Source organism: Phyllostomus discolor, chromosome 6 (assembly GCF_004126475.2).
Source record: "Phyllostomus discolor isolate MPI-MPIP mPhyDis1 chromosome 6, mPhyDis1.pri.v3, whole genome shotgun sequence".
Lineage (NCBI taxonomy): Eukaryota > Metazoa > Chordata > Mammalia > Chiroptera > Phyllostomidae > Phyllostomus > Phyllostomus discolor.
Window position 1 is genome coordinate 118,967,979 of NC_040908.2, and position 17,453 is coordinate 118,985,431.

The following is a 17,453-nucleotide window of genomic DNA, read 5'->3' on the forward strand; positions in this document are numbered from 1 at the left end:
GCAGATGAGTAATTCTATCTGATGCCAGCATCCTGTGCAGTGACTGTATGTGTGAGTCCTCAATACACAGTTTGACTTTGTCATGATGTAACCCTTTTGTTGTTTAAATCTCTTGTGATTTAATGATATATGAATTAATTCTCATACCAATTTTTCATGTCAAGGAATTGGAGGAGAAAAACCCTACAAAAACCAATTGATGATTTAATCGGACTCAGAAGACAGTAAATTTGGTTGATCTTATTAATCAGATGTTATAATAGGGAGAGATGTAAAAATATGGCAGTGACTATCTGCCATATTTTAACTATTTGGTTAAAAGGAATAGAGTATCTGGTTAACTATCTGACATAATTTGTTTCATAATAATCTCAGAATAAATGTCATCCCTAGAAAATTGTCTAGAGAACTATTATAAGGTACTTTGGAAAGTTAACTTCACATCTACCTAAAAATAATGTTCTTACTCTTCCCATCCATGTATATCTTTAGAAAACCAAATGATTCCACAAATCACCTATTCCATACTCTCTGGCTGGATATAATTACTCTCACATCCCTCATTGTTGCCTACCAAAAAAAACAAACATATAAGAATTAAAGGAAAGAATGGTGCTACTTTCAATGTGACATCAACAAAATTAAATCTTACTTATTAAAGTAAATGATTATTTACTTCAGAACCCAAAGCGTCTATGCTGCCACATGATACACATTAGCAGACTGCACAGAGCCAGTCGTGGGCCACTGGGAGAGCTCCCTGATGCTCTGGGGGCCTCCTGTTGAAAAACACGGATCTCACATATTCTAATAATGCAACAATCTTTAACCCACAACATAGCCCACTGCTAACTAAGTAGAGGCATGGGCAAAAGTAGGCTTATAGTGGTCTGTATGGAAAATAATACAATGATTAATAAACGATAAGACAAGAACAAGCTGCATTTCATGTACTCACAAGTGGAAACATACTTTTGCCTATCCCTGTATATTATTCCTCTGCCCCCCCAACCCTCAAGCATTACACAGAACCTCTCTTCTGATTTGAGTATACTGCAAACCAGAAAAGCAGTTAAGTTCAAATTGGGGTCATGTGTCAGAGTCATCTGGTTTTCTTTTTTACCCCACTGTCCCATCACATTACTGTATTTTAATTTAGTTGGTTGCAGAAAGCTCAGATGACAATAATACTAGGGAAGACTTCCTCCTCCAGATAATAACATCAGCACCGTAAAAGCACACTTCATTAAAAAACAACACGCACAACAATATGCTTCCAAGTGTCAGCGATGAAATAGCTGCACAATTACTTGTGACTCATTTTCCACATTCCCTCTCTCTCAGTGGAATGTCTAATCTTCACAAGGTGTTCATTTCCTGTCTCACCCAGCAACCCCCTTCTGCAGTTTTATTTTGTTGATCTCTCCTGCCTAAATTTCCATAGGGATTCCTCATTTTAAAACATGCTCTTTGCTCTCCCTCCTGAACACAACCCCATCAGCACTGTTGCCTGTGCCTTGGATTACAACAGGCGAAGAAGTTAATAGCTTGCCATGGTCCTAAGAGACTATATGAAATAATGATTGGCCAGAGCATCTAGAGTTAAAACTATGAGCTACAGTATGGAGCATCAGATTACCTAATAGCATTTGCAAAAGCTGAACATCCTTTTGTTCTCCTGTTTCAATTCAAGAAATTTTTTATTGAGTATCTACACAATACTAGGCTCTCTGCAAGGCAGTGGCGTAAATAAATGCCAAATAAGGTGTAGTTTCTATACTGAAAATATTTCAGACAAGAAGAAGACAAATAAATTGCATATACCACTTGTATCACTAGGTTGTTGTTAAAATGAAATTAGTATATATATAAATGCATCTCTTTTCTGAGATACTACATGGAGAGAATTTTTGATAGAATTACAGAAGGCCATAGGAGTACACCAAACTATGGGAAATCAAGTTTAGATCACAAGGGAGGGCTTTATGTTCAAACAATATTTTGATCCTAGGGAAGGCATTGCAGAGAAGCAGAATAGCATGGACAAAGAGTATCATCAAAGTGGGAAATGATGTAATGTGTTTGGGAAAAAAAGTGTGACTGAGCTTAGGTTATGAACTGGGAGAAAACTAGGACAGGACAAAAAAAAGTAAGCAGCAGGCCAAGCTGGGAACTACTTAGTTGGAACATGCGCTACGCTCCTTTTAGGAATAAGGACTTCAGCGTTCACTAGGTGATAACATTGGAGACACAGACAGGCAGTGACCAGCCAGAGTGGCTGCAGTGACAGAGACAAGCCTTCAGACCTGCAAAAGTTTCTATCCCTTGATCTCTGGTCCTCTGTATTACCACTGACCAAAAGTTGATGTATCTCATGGCATTACTACAAAAGGAAACCTAGTACTATGCCACTGGGTTGTGTTTAAAGTTTTCCTTAACCTTTCCTTAGGCCTATCTTTCCTTTAAGCACCTAGAAATAGTAAAAGGTTACATGGCTGCCAGGAATCCTGTTGCCAAACTTAATGTACACACATAATAGTTGCAAAATTTTATTGAGCATCTTCTATAAGCCAAGCACTGAGCTTCATTTCATCCTCATATTGATGTAGTAGAAAGGGTATTATACTAGGTAAACCAAGACTCAGGGAGGACACTTCTACAGTCACTCGGTAATAAGAGTTAAAGTCAACATAATTCCAAAGTCTTAAATAATTAAAAATAGGAAACAAACTCCACCAAGTGAAATAAGCCAGGCAGTGAAAGACAAATACCATATGATCTCCCTTATAAGTAAAATCTAATCAACAAAACAGACAAGCAAGCAAAATGTAACTAAAGATATTGAAATAAAGAACACACTGACAGTAACCAGAGGGGAGGGAAAGATGGGAAGGGTTGTCAAGGAACAGGTATAAAGGACCCATGGACAAAGCGAAAGGGGGAAAGGAGTTCAAGTGTGAGGTTGGGGCGGGGGGAGTGGTGGAGGGAAAATGGAGACAACTGTACTTGAACAACAATAAAAAAATAAACAAAAATTCATAAATAAAAATGACTCAGAAACAAAAACAAAAAACCTCCACCAATTTTAAATAAGTGGATGCAAGAAAGGAGAGACATTTTACATTGTACCTTTTAGAGAAGAAAAACACTGTCTAGTGAACCAACTGATAAATGAGATTTAAGTAATTAACATCTTCAAGGAGAACTTAACATAGTGACTCTGCTTAACACAGGGGGACACACATCATGTCGTTTTTCACTGGGGACCTTTCCCTGAATCATAAAAAGGATTATTTCAGACACATATTCAGACCCATTTTGATAAGCACATTTCTTCTACCTCCTAAATGCTTGCTTAAAAGTACCACACTCACAATAAGCACACCATCTTCTGGGCTTGCCTTGCTCAGTGGGCCATATAAAAGTGAATGCTTAGTTAACTTGTTATATAACCTCCCTTCATCTTTCAACCTGCTTTCTCCCCATTTGTGAAATGAAAAATCAATCCTATGACCTAATAATATCCTGTCCGGTTCTAAAACACAGTAGTAAGTCTACAATTCTGCATGAACATACATTATTTTTCATCTTTATTTCTGCCCGACAGTGTACCCTTAGGTAGTTATAATGAAGTTGGACTACAACCTTTTGGGAGTTTTCCCACAAAGAGAGGTTTTTCAATTAGGTCATATTCCTGTAATCAAATGGAAAATCTGAAAGAACTAATACTTTCATTAATTTCAGTAATATTAATCACTCACCCTGAAAAATATTACTTTGATTATACTTTTAAACTGCACAGCAAGGAAAAGCAAACCACCAAAGCATTCATAGGGTCTACCCACCGCCTCAAGCCATTCCATTCACTGTTGAGTTTAAAGGTGTGAGGTTGGACTGGGTTTCTGGTGCTCTAAATGCCTGCATCTGGGCAATGAGCTACAATAACATGAAGATGAAAGGTTGTAAGAAATGTTCAGATTTACAGGATAAACAGTAGAAGAATGGAAAATCTAAGTCTAAGCACAATGAAAATCTCCCACTCCCACTCCTGGAAGGAAGTCATCAGATTTAATTGGACACCATGAAAGCAAACAGATGCTAATTTAGGGAAAACAGGAACTATTTCTGAGCTCAGAGCTTGATTAACAAACAGAAGCCGAGACTTTTATAGGAAAAAAAAATGTGTAATTCTAAATATAAGATGCTGTCAGCAGGCTTTAAGTATGCCTTAAGCAGGTAATAACATAAATGCGGAGTCAGAATTACAGCAGCCTGCAAACATTTATGTTTTTGATATAAGCCTTATGACAACAAAATCCCAGGTGCCAGTCACTATTTCTACAGAGAATTCACTTCTTATACAAATAACGTTCAAGGTATTCTAACTACTTCAAGAGGACACCATTACAAAAATTTTCATTCATTTATTCAAGAAGGCAATATTGCCAGGCCAGAGAGGCAGGCTGAAGGAACACAGATAGGGCTCAGTCTGCTCACTGCCACTCAGCATGTTCCTTTGTGTCTTCACTCCTGGCAAAATGCAACCTAGCTATGCTGAAGGGAAAGCTCCACAAACACTCAGATATGCCAAAGTGGCTGCAAAAAAAAAAAAAAAGAAAGAAAAAGAAAAGAAAGAAAAATAATAAAAGACTCAAGCCACTAGCTTAGGGACCTAGCTGCCTGGCCAGCCCCTTTATATACAAGTGTGCATGACTGCCCCAACCTTCATAACACCAGTCCCTTCGTCCCTTCACCCTTTGGCATCGCATCCACTCGCAACAGTTGTGACCCGGACCCAACATTACCTGATTTTGGACGCATCATAATTTCTTTTTGTACTCCACAGTTTCTGTCTCTTATAAAAATTAGAATCAGTCAGGTAAAAAAGGGTTGTTGTTTTTTTTTTTGTCAAGATCATCCATTGGAATAAACAAATACAAAAAAAAATCAAGAAAATGGGCAAGCAGCATTAACATTTCTTTAGGTTCCAATAATTCCACTACAGAAGAAGAGCTGACCATCTTTTCGCGGTTTGTAGAAGCTGTGCATTGGACAGGCCAGGAAGTTTCAAAGGTGCCTGCCAATTATACCACCCCCTGAGTGGTATATTCCTGAGAATAAAACAAAACATTTCAGACATCTTTTGAGGGCCTGAAAAAGCCATATGCTCTGACCAGCTCCATCCTAGTTCAATGACTGTTTTACTAGTCCACTCTGAATGTATCATCTAATGAACAGTTAAGCAGCACAATAGCAATGACTAATATATTTCATTTAAAACATCGCTTTAAAACCTACTTTTCAGTCCTCACTGAAAGAAGAAATAATGGGGGAAAGAACCTTGCAGCTGGACTCTGGTTACATTCCTTCGTGTTTTGTGGTCTGAGCCTTAAAATGAAACGCAGCAAAAGTTTCAGAGCTTCCCTTTACAGCGTGCAGGTGCACGAGAAATGGCTTACACAAGGCAGCGATCCAGACTGTGTTCCAAACAGGCCAGACAAAGGAAAAAACGAGTCCCCCAGCCCCCAGCAAAACTAGCTAAACAAGGCTTTGAACTCCAATATTTCACGTGCCAATAGCCAAATGAGGAAGGTAATCAGAGAGGGCAGAGGCTGAGGATTCCAGGGTCTATTACACTAAGTATAATTTATCCAATGAGTCATTCAATTCCTATTTTCCATCTCCCATGAAGACCTGATTCGACGTAATAACCTGGAAACATTTATATCAAAACTGACACTCTCAGGAGAAAAAGAAACCATGTCTAAGCTCTTTCAGTGATCCAGGCTAAAAACAAGGTTGATTCAGTCAACGAGCACGATCAATAAATATATTTTTATTTATATATTTATGTATACATCTATGTTGTTCCAAAAAGGCTTTGAAGTATTTTACTAAAGTGCATAAAACCAGCCAAAAAACAGACAGTCCGTAACACATAAGACAACGTCAACTGTGAAATGTATCATTAAGCTGACACACCAGTAAGATAAATGCTATACATCAGAACATGACACGCCATTAATTGCATGCTGCATTTCATTTTTAGCAATATTAAAATGTCAAAATATGTATAATAGAATCAATAAAGTATAACATGTTTCTGTAGAAGGGGGAAGACGGAGGTAGAATATAAAATTATTTCACAAAAGTGCAATTCCTGCGGTTCTACTGGCTGCCAAAGAAAAACGGGTAACATAATCACCTAAATCTAGCTGGCCTTCCCAGAGTGCTTAGGAAAATCAATCAATCAATAAACAAATCACCACTACTACTCACACTGGGCACACTGCTTGGAGCTGTACACAGGTGAAGCTGCTCCTTCACAAATTAAAGAGTACAGAAGAAAGAGTATTTATCATTTTGAGGGACTCCCTTCCTTCAAATTCCCAAAGGGAATAGCTAATATTTTAAGTCAGATCATCATACAAAAATGTGATTAAAACCTGGAGAGATAATTCTATTAATATGGAACCTCAGGTTGGCAGGGGTGAGCATTCTTCACACGCCCACAAGGTGCTCTTTGTCAGAGACATATCTGGTCATGGTGCTCTCCTATTTAAAATTATCTAGAGTTTCCTTTATCCCTCATAAGTAAAGTTTTTCATCATTAAACAAACAAATGGATTGAAGTCAGTGAAAATGAGGGACTAGGCAGATCTAAGGATTTGTCCTTCCAGAGATAATATTTAAAAAAAAAATCAAGCAAAAATGGTCAGCATCAACTTTGCCAAAACTCTGGAAAGTAGGCTGTCAAAGGTTGACAACAACCAGGTGAACTCACTGAATCAAGAAGAAGGAAACTCAAAATCCGGAGGAAAGTTACAGAGCATTTTTACTTATCTTGCTGCCAACCCCTCTTGAGCCTGCAGTAGTCTTGAAGGCAACAGCCTACAAGGGACCCTGATCCGTGTTCTTTCTTATTTAAAAAAAAATGTGTTTGTCTGTTCTAACTCGTCTGGGGGCCACCTGGAGAACCAGTGCGCAGTGGTGGCCTTTGTTTTGCCCAGTTGGAACTGCTCGGAGGAGAAAGCAGAGCGCTGTTCAAGAAGCACGGCAACCAACCAACCAACAGCCTTGTTGTGCAGAAGACCAGGGTGGAGAAATACAACAGGCTGTCTAAGGCCTGGGCGGAAAAGCTGGGGAGAGTTTCTCTGAGAAGTCAGTGCATTCACAAGTGCCCGTATACACTGAGGAACACAGACGTTACTCACATGCGCAAAACATGATGCATGCTCAGGAAAGACCTGAGAAGACCCTAGGCTTTCACCGCTGGCTGACAGCCAGTCTAGCTGCAAGCAAGCACTGAAGGCTAAGGCCTCAAGGTTGAAATGAAATGAAAAGGAAAAATGACATAGTTACACTAAAGTATATGGAGAAATAATGACTTCCAATAGAAGTAACTACATAGAGTACTATAGGCTCATAATGTATTGTATAAAGGTATAACTTGTCATAATAACAAAGCTGTACAAAGAAACAAACATCTCCAATAAAAGTAACTACACAGAATACTATGGGCCTATAATGTATAAAGATGTAATTTGTCACAATAACAGCGACATAAAGATGGGAAGACAAGTGGAGAGGAGCAGTCTGTATATGCTATTGGAGCTAAGCTGGTATCAATTCAAACTAAAATTGTTATGAATATAGGATGTTAATTATAATTTCCAGAGTTATCAATAAGAAAATATCTAAAAAATATACTGAAAAGGATACAATAAGGAAATCAAAATGGTACACTACAAAAAAATCAATTAAGAAAAAAATTCAGTAAAGAAGGAAATGAAGAAGCAGAGCAGAAAACATTATCTCCTACAAAAAAAGGTGTAATAAATATGAAAAACAAATAGCAAATGGCATAAGTCCTTTCACACCAATAGCTGTAGTAAGTATAAATACCATATTTTGCTCTTTGTAATGTGCACTGTTTTGCCCAAACTTTTGAGGGAAAAATAAGGATGTGCATTATACATGGGTAGTACTAATTCATATTATACATGGGAACTGGGGTAACTCTTTCATAACCTTGGATTTGACAATGGACTTAAACATGAAACCAAATGCACTTCAAACAAAAGAGACCAAATACATCTAGTCAAAATTTAAAACTTCTGTGCATCAAAAGACACTACAAAGAGACAACTCTTTTAACTGCTTCTTATCTACCTCATTGACAAGAGAGGGATTACTGCCAGGGTTATGGGGATGGTTGAACACTGGGTATCAACATAGGACAGATGAAATTGAGAGCACTTTATCAGTCCCATATACTCACAGCCCAGGGGAGGGGGACACCGCATACCATGCAGTGTCACATGAGGGTTACGAATGGGAATAAAACATGAAAATTAATAAACAGAAACTTCATTTAGAACAGAGTTGTCCATGAGACAACTCTCATGCATGTGTCATTCGACACACACTGCTGCCCCAACAGAAGCAGAAGTTCCTGGCATCTCTGACAGGGAGGGAGCGTTACTACATGACGACCTCAGCGGAAGGGAAAAAAGAGTCCTCATAGTCCAGTAACAGCTCAACCAGGGGAAAACTGCCCTAACTGAGCCAATGAAAAAAATCATTATACTTCAACCTTCCAATTTCTTCCAAGGGACTCTGCATTTACATCAGACCCTCCCAGGCCCATTAAACAGAGTTCCTCTCCTTCTTGTTTCTCTGCACTTGCACACGGTTCAACATTACACCACGTGTCCTAAATTGTGGTTCTTTGTTGTACTCGAATAAATCCACTTAGCTGGAGAAGTACCTATTTAAGGTTGGCATTACTGAACAACCAGGGGCTGTGTGAGGCAGGTTTTGTAGTACCAAAAGGATGTGGTGATGGCTGGTTCCTGTGGGAGAATGTGATTGGTTTGTCTCCATAATTTCCTAGACGAAAAGGAACTGAAATCCACAACTCGGGAATCAGCAGGAACTACACCTGCTTATTGGTGGACAGGGAAGGTTGTTTGAATAAGGGAACTTGTCCACAGGAGCAGAGTGGGGTGGGACTACTCAAGGCCCTCGTGGTTTCACCAGATAATCAAGGCAGCAGATAATGTTGATCTTAATTTTAGGCCGTACACTGTAACAACCCAGAGAATGGGAGAAAATAGTTGCAAATGATATATCTGATAAGGGTCTAGTATACAGAATGCATAAAGAGCTTACAACTTAACAACAAAAAAGATGAACGACCCAATTAAAAAATGGGCAAAGCACTTGGATAGACATTTCTCCAAAGATGATGTATAAATGGCCAGCAAGTGCATGAAAATGTGCTCAACATTCATTAGTCATTAAAGAAATACACATCAAAATCACAATGATATACCACCTCACACCAGGGAATGTAAACTGGTATAGCTGCTGTGGGAAAGTTTTGTGGTTCTTCAAAAAGTTAAACATAGAATCATTATTGGACCCAGCAGTTCCACTCTAAGGTACACACACAAAACAACTGAAAGTGGATGTTCAAACAAATACTTCTCACTGAATGTTTATAGCAGCACTGTTCACTAGCCAAAAGGTGGACATAATCCCAATGTCCATCAAAAGATGAATGTTTAAACAAAATGTGGTATGTACATTCAATGGAATATTATTCAAGCCATAAAAGGTAATAAAGTACTAATTATGCTACAATGTGGATACACCTTGAAAATATCAGATTAAGTGAAAGAAACCTTAACCAAAAGGTCACACCGTGTATGAAACATCCATAATCAGTAAATCCACAGTGACGGAAAGCAGACCACAGCTGTCAGGGGCTGAGGAGCTGAGGTGCTGGGCGAGGGACCCCGCTGCGACTGTGTAATGGGGGCAGGTTTTCTGCAGGGGTGATGAACTGTTTTGCAACTAGAGAGAGTTGGTAGTTGCATACCACTGTGAATATACTAAGTGCCACTGAACTGTACACTAAAAACATCAATTTTATGTGAATTTAACCTCAATTTTTTAAAAAGAGAAAACAATACCCATGTCTCCTCCTGTCAAACATATACATTTCAGGCTCTCTCTGAATGTTTTTAACATTAAAAAGAATACTTGGGCTCTAAACTGATAAATCAGTATCTTTAAAAAGGCACTGGTTTGTACCATAATGTGCTTCCCCACCCCCCACTGCCATACTGAGTCATCGTCTCACCACAGATACTGCTAAATCATCCCACTGGGGCCTGCCTCCTCTGCCTTTCCTCTTGCAGTTTGTTAAATATACTGGGGGACTTCCACTTCTTCATGCCCATGAACATGACAATCCCTTACTCTACAACAGTGGATCTCAACTCTACTGCACATAAGAATCACTTCCAGGAACTTTTAAAAAGTTAACTCATACCTGGGCCCCATCAACTAAATTAGAATTTCTGGGGCAGAGGCCAAGAACCTTGCAGTCAGAAGCTCATTTTCAAAACTCTCCGGATGACACTGATGTGCAGCCAGGGCTGAGAATAACTTATCCTGAATATTCTGTATCACTTCCCTCTAGCCAAGTGTAAGGCTTTCTGGACTCCCATCATTCACACTCCAGTTGTGGGAAGTTGTGTTTTTCTAGAAATTTATCCATTTCATTTGAATTTCAAACTTATTTATATAAAATTGATCATAAGACCTTATTTTTTAATGTCTGTATATCGGTAATACCATCTTTTTTTCTTCACTTACATTAGCTATCTTGCCTCTCTTCTCTTTCTAAATAGTTTTTCTAAAGGCTTGTCAAGTTCTAGTTATTTCAGAATAGAACTTTAGCCTATATAATTTTTTCCAACATACAGCTATGGATTTAATATCTGCTTTTATGATTTCCTTCATTCTACTTTCCTAGAGGTTAACTAACTTTTCCTTTTCTAGCTGTTTCAGAAGGAGACTTAGATGATTAATTTTTAAATCATTTTTTCTAATATATGCATTTGAGGGTATAAATGACCCTCTGAGCACAGATTTAGCTGCACTGTACAAGGTTTCACATGCTATATTCTTGTTATCATTTAGTTCAAAGTAATTTCAAACTGCCTTTATAACTTCTCCTTTGATCCTGTTTACCATCCATATATTTGGGGATTTTATTATTGATTTTTGGTAAATTCCACTGTGGTCAGTAAACATAAACTGAATTATTTTAATCTTTTTGAATGTTCCATGTGTACCTGAAAAGAATGTACATCCTGTAACTCTGGTGCAATATTCTTTATCTATAACTTAGATCAAGTTTATTAATTGTACTGTTCAGGTCTTTTAGATTCTGGGGTTCTATTTTTTGTTTTTCTACTTTCTGGTAGTTAATTCTAGTTTAAGAAAGAAAATGTAAAGTCCTCTGCTATGACTATTGATTTCCTTGTAGTTCTGTTAACTTTGGTCTATACATTTGAAATTATAGTTTTAGGCATATATGTATTTAGAATTGACTGTATTATCATAAAATGACCCACTTTACTTAAATTGCCTTAAGTTTCCCTTTATCTGATATGGTGTAGTTCTACTAGCTCTCATTTGGGTAATATTTGTATAATATGTCTTTAGTCACTTTTTTACTTTCAATATTGCTGTGTCCTTATATTTGAGGTATCTCTTGAAAGCAGAATAAATGTAGTTTCTTTATTCAGCCTGACAATATTTATTAATAACATTTATACTTAATGTAATTATAGGATAAGTTTGGGTTCACATCTACAAATTTACTATTTGTTTTTGGTTTGAAATTAATGTTCCTTTTCCTTTCTTTTCTTGCCTTCTTTTGGATTAATCAAGTATTTAAATACGTCTCCATTTATCTCCTCTATTAATATTATTGCTGGGACAAAATAACTTTCAGTGGTTATGAGATAATAACATGTATTCTTGACCTATTAGAGTCTAGTATAAATTAGGGTTTTACCACTTTTTTAAAAAATATATTTTATTGATTATGCTATTACAGTTGTCCCATTTCCCCCCTTCTCTCCCCTCCACCCTGTACACCTTCTCCCACCCATATCCCCCCCTTTAGTCATGTCCATGTGTCATACTTATAAGTTCTTTAGCTTCTACATTTCCCATACTGTTCTTACCCTCCTTCTATCTATTTTCAACCTACAATCTATGCTACTTATTCTCTGTACCTTTTCCCCCTCTCTCCTCCTCCCACTCCCCTGTTGCTAACCCTCCATGTGATCTCCATTTCTGTGGTTCTGTTCCTGTTCTAGTTGTTTGCTTAGTTTCCTTTGGTTTTGCTTTAGGTGTGGTTGTTAATAATTGTGAGTTTGCTGTCCTTTTACTAGTTTTTTCTTTATCTTCTTTTCTTAGATAAGTCCCTTTAACATTTCATAAAATAAGGGCTTGGTGATAATGAACTCCTTTAACTTGACTTTACCTGAGAAGCACTTTATCTGCCCTTCCATTCTAAATGAAAGCTTTGCTGCATAGAGTAATCTGGGACATAGGTCCTTGCCTTTCATGACTTGGAATACTTCTTTCCAGCCCCTTCTTGCCTGTAAGGCCTCTTTTGAGAAATCAGCTGACAGTCTGATGGGAACTCCTTTGTAGGTCACTGTCCCCTTATCTCTTGCTGCTTCTAGGATTGTCTCCTTCATTTTTACCTTGGCTAATGTAATTATGATGTGCCTTGGTGTGTTTCTTCTTGGGTCCAACTTTTTTGGGGCTCTCTGAGCTTCCTGGATTTCCTGGAAGTCTATTTCCTTTGCCAGAATGGGGAAGTTCTCCTTTATTATTTGTTCAAATACGTGCTCAATCTGTTGCTTTTCCTCTTCCCCTTCTGGTACCCCTATAATTCGAATGTTGGAATGTTTAAAGATGTCCTGGAGGTTCCTAAGCTTCTCCTCGTTTTTTTGAATTCTTATTTCTTCATTGTTTCCTGTTTGGTTTTTTTTTTTTCTTCCTTCTGGTCCAGTCTATTGTTTTGAGTCCCTGTTTCCTTCCCATCACTGTTGGTTCTCCATGCATCTTCCTTCATCTCTTTTATGGTAACCTGCATTTTTTCATCTAATTTGCACCCAAAATCAACGAATTCTGTGAGCTTCCTGATCACCAGTGTTATGAACTGTGCATCTGATAGATTGGCTATCTCTTGGTCGCTCAAAAGGATGAGTCCTGGGGCATTGATCTGTTCTTCTGTTTGAGATATGTCTCCCTCTCTCTCTCTCTCTCTCTCTCTTTTTTTTGGTCTGGTTGCTCCTGTTACGGTGAGGGGTGGAGCCTTAGGTGTTCACCGGGGCTGGGCACCCCAGTCGCTAGATTGTGACGTTGTATGTGGGGGCAGAGGCGGGGACGGCAGCCCCACTCTCCTGGAATCTCAGTCCCTTCCCTGGGATCCTGGGCTGTGCGCTTCACCCTGGTCCACAATCGCAGCCTCACTGGGTCCGCCAGTTGCCACTTGCGTACTCAGGGTCCACCCGCTGCGCACCCTGGATGGCTTACGTGCTCCCAGTTGCCTTAGGCGCCCAGCTCTCCCCGCATTCTGCACGTTGCGACGCGCGCTCATCTCCGCCCCTCCTACTGGTCTGGATGAAAGGGTCTACTTCAACTTCTTGGCTGTCCGACTTCCATTCAGATAAATTCTCTGTCAGTTCTGGGTGTTATTCTGCCTCTAAATTGTTGTTCTAATCTTGGTTGTGTGTGGAGGTACGGTGCGTCCACCTATGCCTCCATCGGTTTTACCACTTTTCAGATGATATCATCTTTAACTCCATTTCCACTTCTAAACTTTTTTGTTAGTTATGCATTACAATTCTGAATGCATTTTATGCATATGTATGTTATATTTAATGAGATATTACTATTTGTTTTTAGTCAAAACTAACTTAGATATTCTGTTTCTTCTTTCATTTCAAATTTCTGCACAAGATTATTTTTATTCTGCCTTTAGATAACTTCCCTTAGCATTGATCTGCCGATGTGCATTTTTCTCAGTTCTGACAGTTTGAAATGCTTTTATTTTGCATTTTGCAGGATCTATTCAGTGAATATCAAATACTAAATTGGCAACATTGTTTTACAGTACTTTTAAAATATCACTGCATTACCTTCTGGCTCCCAATGTTTCTATTGAGAAATTAGCTTTTAGTCTTATTATTGCTCTTTAGATGCTTTATCTGTCTTTTTTCTCTAGGTATTTTAAATATTCTCACTTTGTATTTGGTCTGCAGCTATTTCACAGTAATTTCCCTTAGTATTTTGGCTTCATACTTATTTTCTATTGTATTTAATGCTCTTTGAATCTGTAGTTTGATGTTTTTAATCAATTTGAAAAATTCTGTCATTAACTCTTAAAATATTGTTTACCCTATGTGCTCTACTCTCCTTCTCTGTGACTCTAATTATTTGTCTCATGTATTAGTCCTTTTGGTTGTGTCTTTCACATCTGGCACTTTTCTATACAATTCATCTCTTTTGCTTTTTTTTAACCCATTACTCAGATATGTACAATCCCATGTTAAGTCTCTTGTCCTTCTCCTGGTTGTCTTTATGACAAATCTTCTACTTTTTTTATTTGCTGACTAATAGGAAACAGGTACTACATGAATATTTGCAGTTATTATACTTGTTTTCACAAAAATGAATTAAATGTAAATGAGTCAACTTTGCTATCATTAGCAATTTTAACAAGTACAGGAGTTGATCCATTATCATCTAAACAAATGGCTACACTCTATTGAAAAGAAACAGAGCTTTACAAAGGATATATAAAATTTCCATACTCTAGGTCACATTTTATATTTTTAATCTATTCCATGTTTCACAGTAGCTTGATGCTAAAAGTGTATTTTAAAAAGATACTTACTCTCTTTCCTTTTCTGTCAGCTTGTCATTGATATTGTCTTTGATTGTTGACCTAGACCCCTTGTGAATGACAGGGTATCTGAGGGGCACTTGCAGGAAAAAGGAAATCATGGAGACCAAATGTGCGGTGTAACCAAGGGCAACGGTGATGCTTCCATCATCTTTGGCTGTAAATTAAAAGCAGAAGAAAGCAACTATTTACTTTACAAATGTAGTGGTGAGATCATAATAAATCAATTTCAAAGGAGATTTTATTAAGAAATAACTGGTAAATAAAATATTAATCTTATCTAAATCACATAGTTTACATTTATAATTTTAAAATCAATTATTTATATTATAAATGTACTTCAATTATATGATTTTATATAAATCTAAACACAATAATAGACTTAAAACTTCATCTACTACATTTAAAACTATTTCTCAACAATCAATGTGGTGAGATTAACATTTTATATATATCTAAAGAAGGAATTTTTAGTACACTCAAATATCCATTACTTTCTTTCCCAGCATTTTTAAAGGCAGAAATAATACTTGAGTCTATCACATAATGTGAAAATTAGTTACAGAGGTTTAAACATAACACACTATATAAGCACTGCACATTTGTTCATTAACAACTTATAAGCAATACAGTTATATCATTATACTACTGTACAACATTATCAATTCTAAGGTGAAGTAAAATAGTATAGTCCTTTATGGGGTAGGTATGTTCTCAATATTAATAAAGATAGTGCTGCATAGATAAGTTTGTGAAGTTTGAAACACAATAAGGAGGAAAACCATTTTAAACCGTGAAAGCAAAAAAGTAAAAAACCGCAGTGTTAATATATCCTGCTTATGCAATTTAGGAGGAAGCAACTGTCAAAAAAATGCATGTATCTTACAGTCAAATGTAAACAACTGTTTTTTAAGAAGCCATGGAAAATTACATTTTTAACTCACCACCCAGATTTCTGCTACTGCCTACGTGAAAAATAACCATTCAGGTATGCAAAACTAAGAGTAATATAACAAAAAACTTAAGCTTGACCCAGAAGGAAGGAAAAAGTAATTGCTTGGTATAAATATTCCTAAAATGCTTTAAATAGTCCACATACAAACAAACACAGGTGTGTACATACACTAGAAGATTTAGTACATCATCAGGAGCACCTCTAACTAAAGAAAGGCTGAAATGATTACAACGACCTTGGCTTGTATTTCCTGATTTCTAAGAGTACCTTGAACTTTAACTACTAGTAATATTTTTCACATTTTTCTTTTACAGTTATAGTTAGTTATCTAACTTTACTGTCCAATTACAGGGATGCTGTTAGAGCCACCTAGTTCTCGGTGAACTCTCCACTCGTGATACCATAGCAGACTCTCCATTTCTCTCTGATCATATTATAAAAACAGGTAACCTTTATTAGCTATTTTTCTTCCACCAGGAATTGGCCACAGTTCTTTATTTACGAAAGTCCTTTATTCATTACTAAACTGGGCACCAATGCCTAAACTGGGCATCTTTTATATGCTATTTCATCCATTTTACAAATAAAGAAACTAAGATGCAAAGAAGCTAAGACACCTGTCCAAGGAACCCAGCAAGTACACTGCTTGGCCTGGCACTGCCTCTGTCCCTCGGGCACTCCACCACCCTGTCTGAGAGCTTCACTGCGGAATGGGTAACTTTCTTTTTTTTGGAAGCCGAGAGCACACCAAGCGTACGACACACACATGCTACCTTAGTTTCTTCACTCTTTTCTAGTAATGGCAAAGAACACATTCTGTGAGGCCTCAGCAACTTGTATAGTGCCAGGCAGAGAACGAGCTTCTCAACTAACGTCTGATGTTCTCTCAAATCAAACTGATGAAAAAAATCTAACAGCACTCATTTCAAATGACAGTACTGAGTCATGCCCTGACTGACTAGAATCCAACTATCTTTGAATCCTGTTTTTAGAGAACCTGTCCTCTTGCTCCAGTCCCACCCAAGTACCTTCAATACTACACTTTATTTCTATTGAAATCTGTATATCACACCACCTTAGAGACTAAAATTACATTACACTGTAAATTGATCACATTACAATTTAATCATCATATAATATTAGAACTAGGAGAAGCCTTAAATCACTGAGTCTAATGCTATCCATTTAGAGACCAAAAAAAAGAGAGACCTAGGCAATAAAAGTGACTTGGTCAGAGCCATATAGGTAAAAACCATGAGTGATGGAACAGGAGGCAGAAGTGCGTCTATACCCTATCCCCGAAAATACCTATCTCTGGGGTCACAGCTGGAACAAAGGTGGCTGAATCTAGCCTCCTACTTTCTGTGAAGAGGAAGGCTTATCAACTTTAAAATGCCCTAAAGACTCGGTCTTTAAGAACCTGCTTTAGAAAGGAAAGAAGATAAAGAGGACTTATGGTAATGAAGGACAGTAACGCTCTGGGTTTGGACTTTCCTGTATGTGCTTCACACTAAGCTTTTCCTGTCCTACATGATCTGACAGAGGCAAGAGAAGGGCTCCTAATTAGTCTCCCAAATAGGTTAAATGCAAACTATAAATGTTTTTTTTTTTAAATCTATGCAATGCTAAACACTTAAGTACCTACATTTTTCCCTATTACTAAAGAACTACATTTGCATATTTTGAGCCTACATCCACCCATCTGCTGAA

The 17,453-nt window shown here is 37.6% G+C and overlaps 1 protein-coding gene across 2 annotated transcripts in view; it reads right to left on the bottom strand.

The window, feature by feature from the left end:
* The window catches only part of UVRAG (UV radiation resistance associated), a 297,199-nt gene that overhangs the window by 112,052 nt on the left and 167,694 nt on the right, over positions 1 to 17,453 (bottom strand). For both annotated transcript variants that reach the window (XM_028515809.2, XM_028515810.2), the window contains one exon: positions 14,780 to 14,945. In XM_028515809.2, coding sequence (XP_028371610.1) covers positions 14,780 to 14,945 — 166 coding nt within the window. The remainder of the gene's footprint in view (positions 1 to 14,779; positions 14,946 to 17,453) is intronic.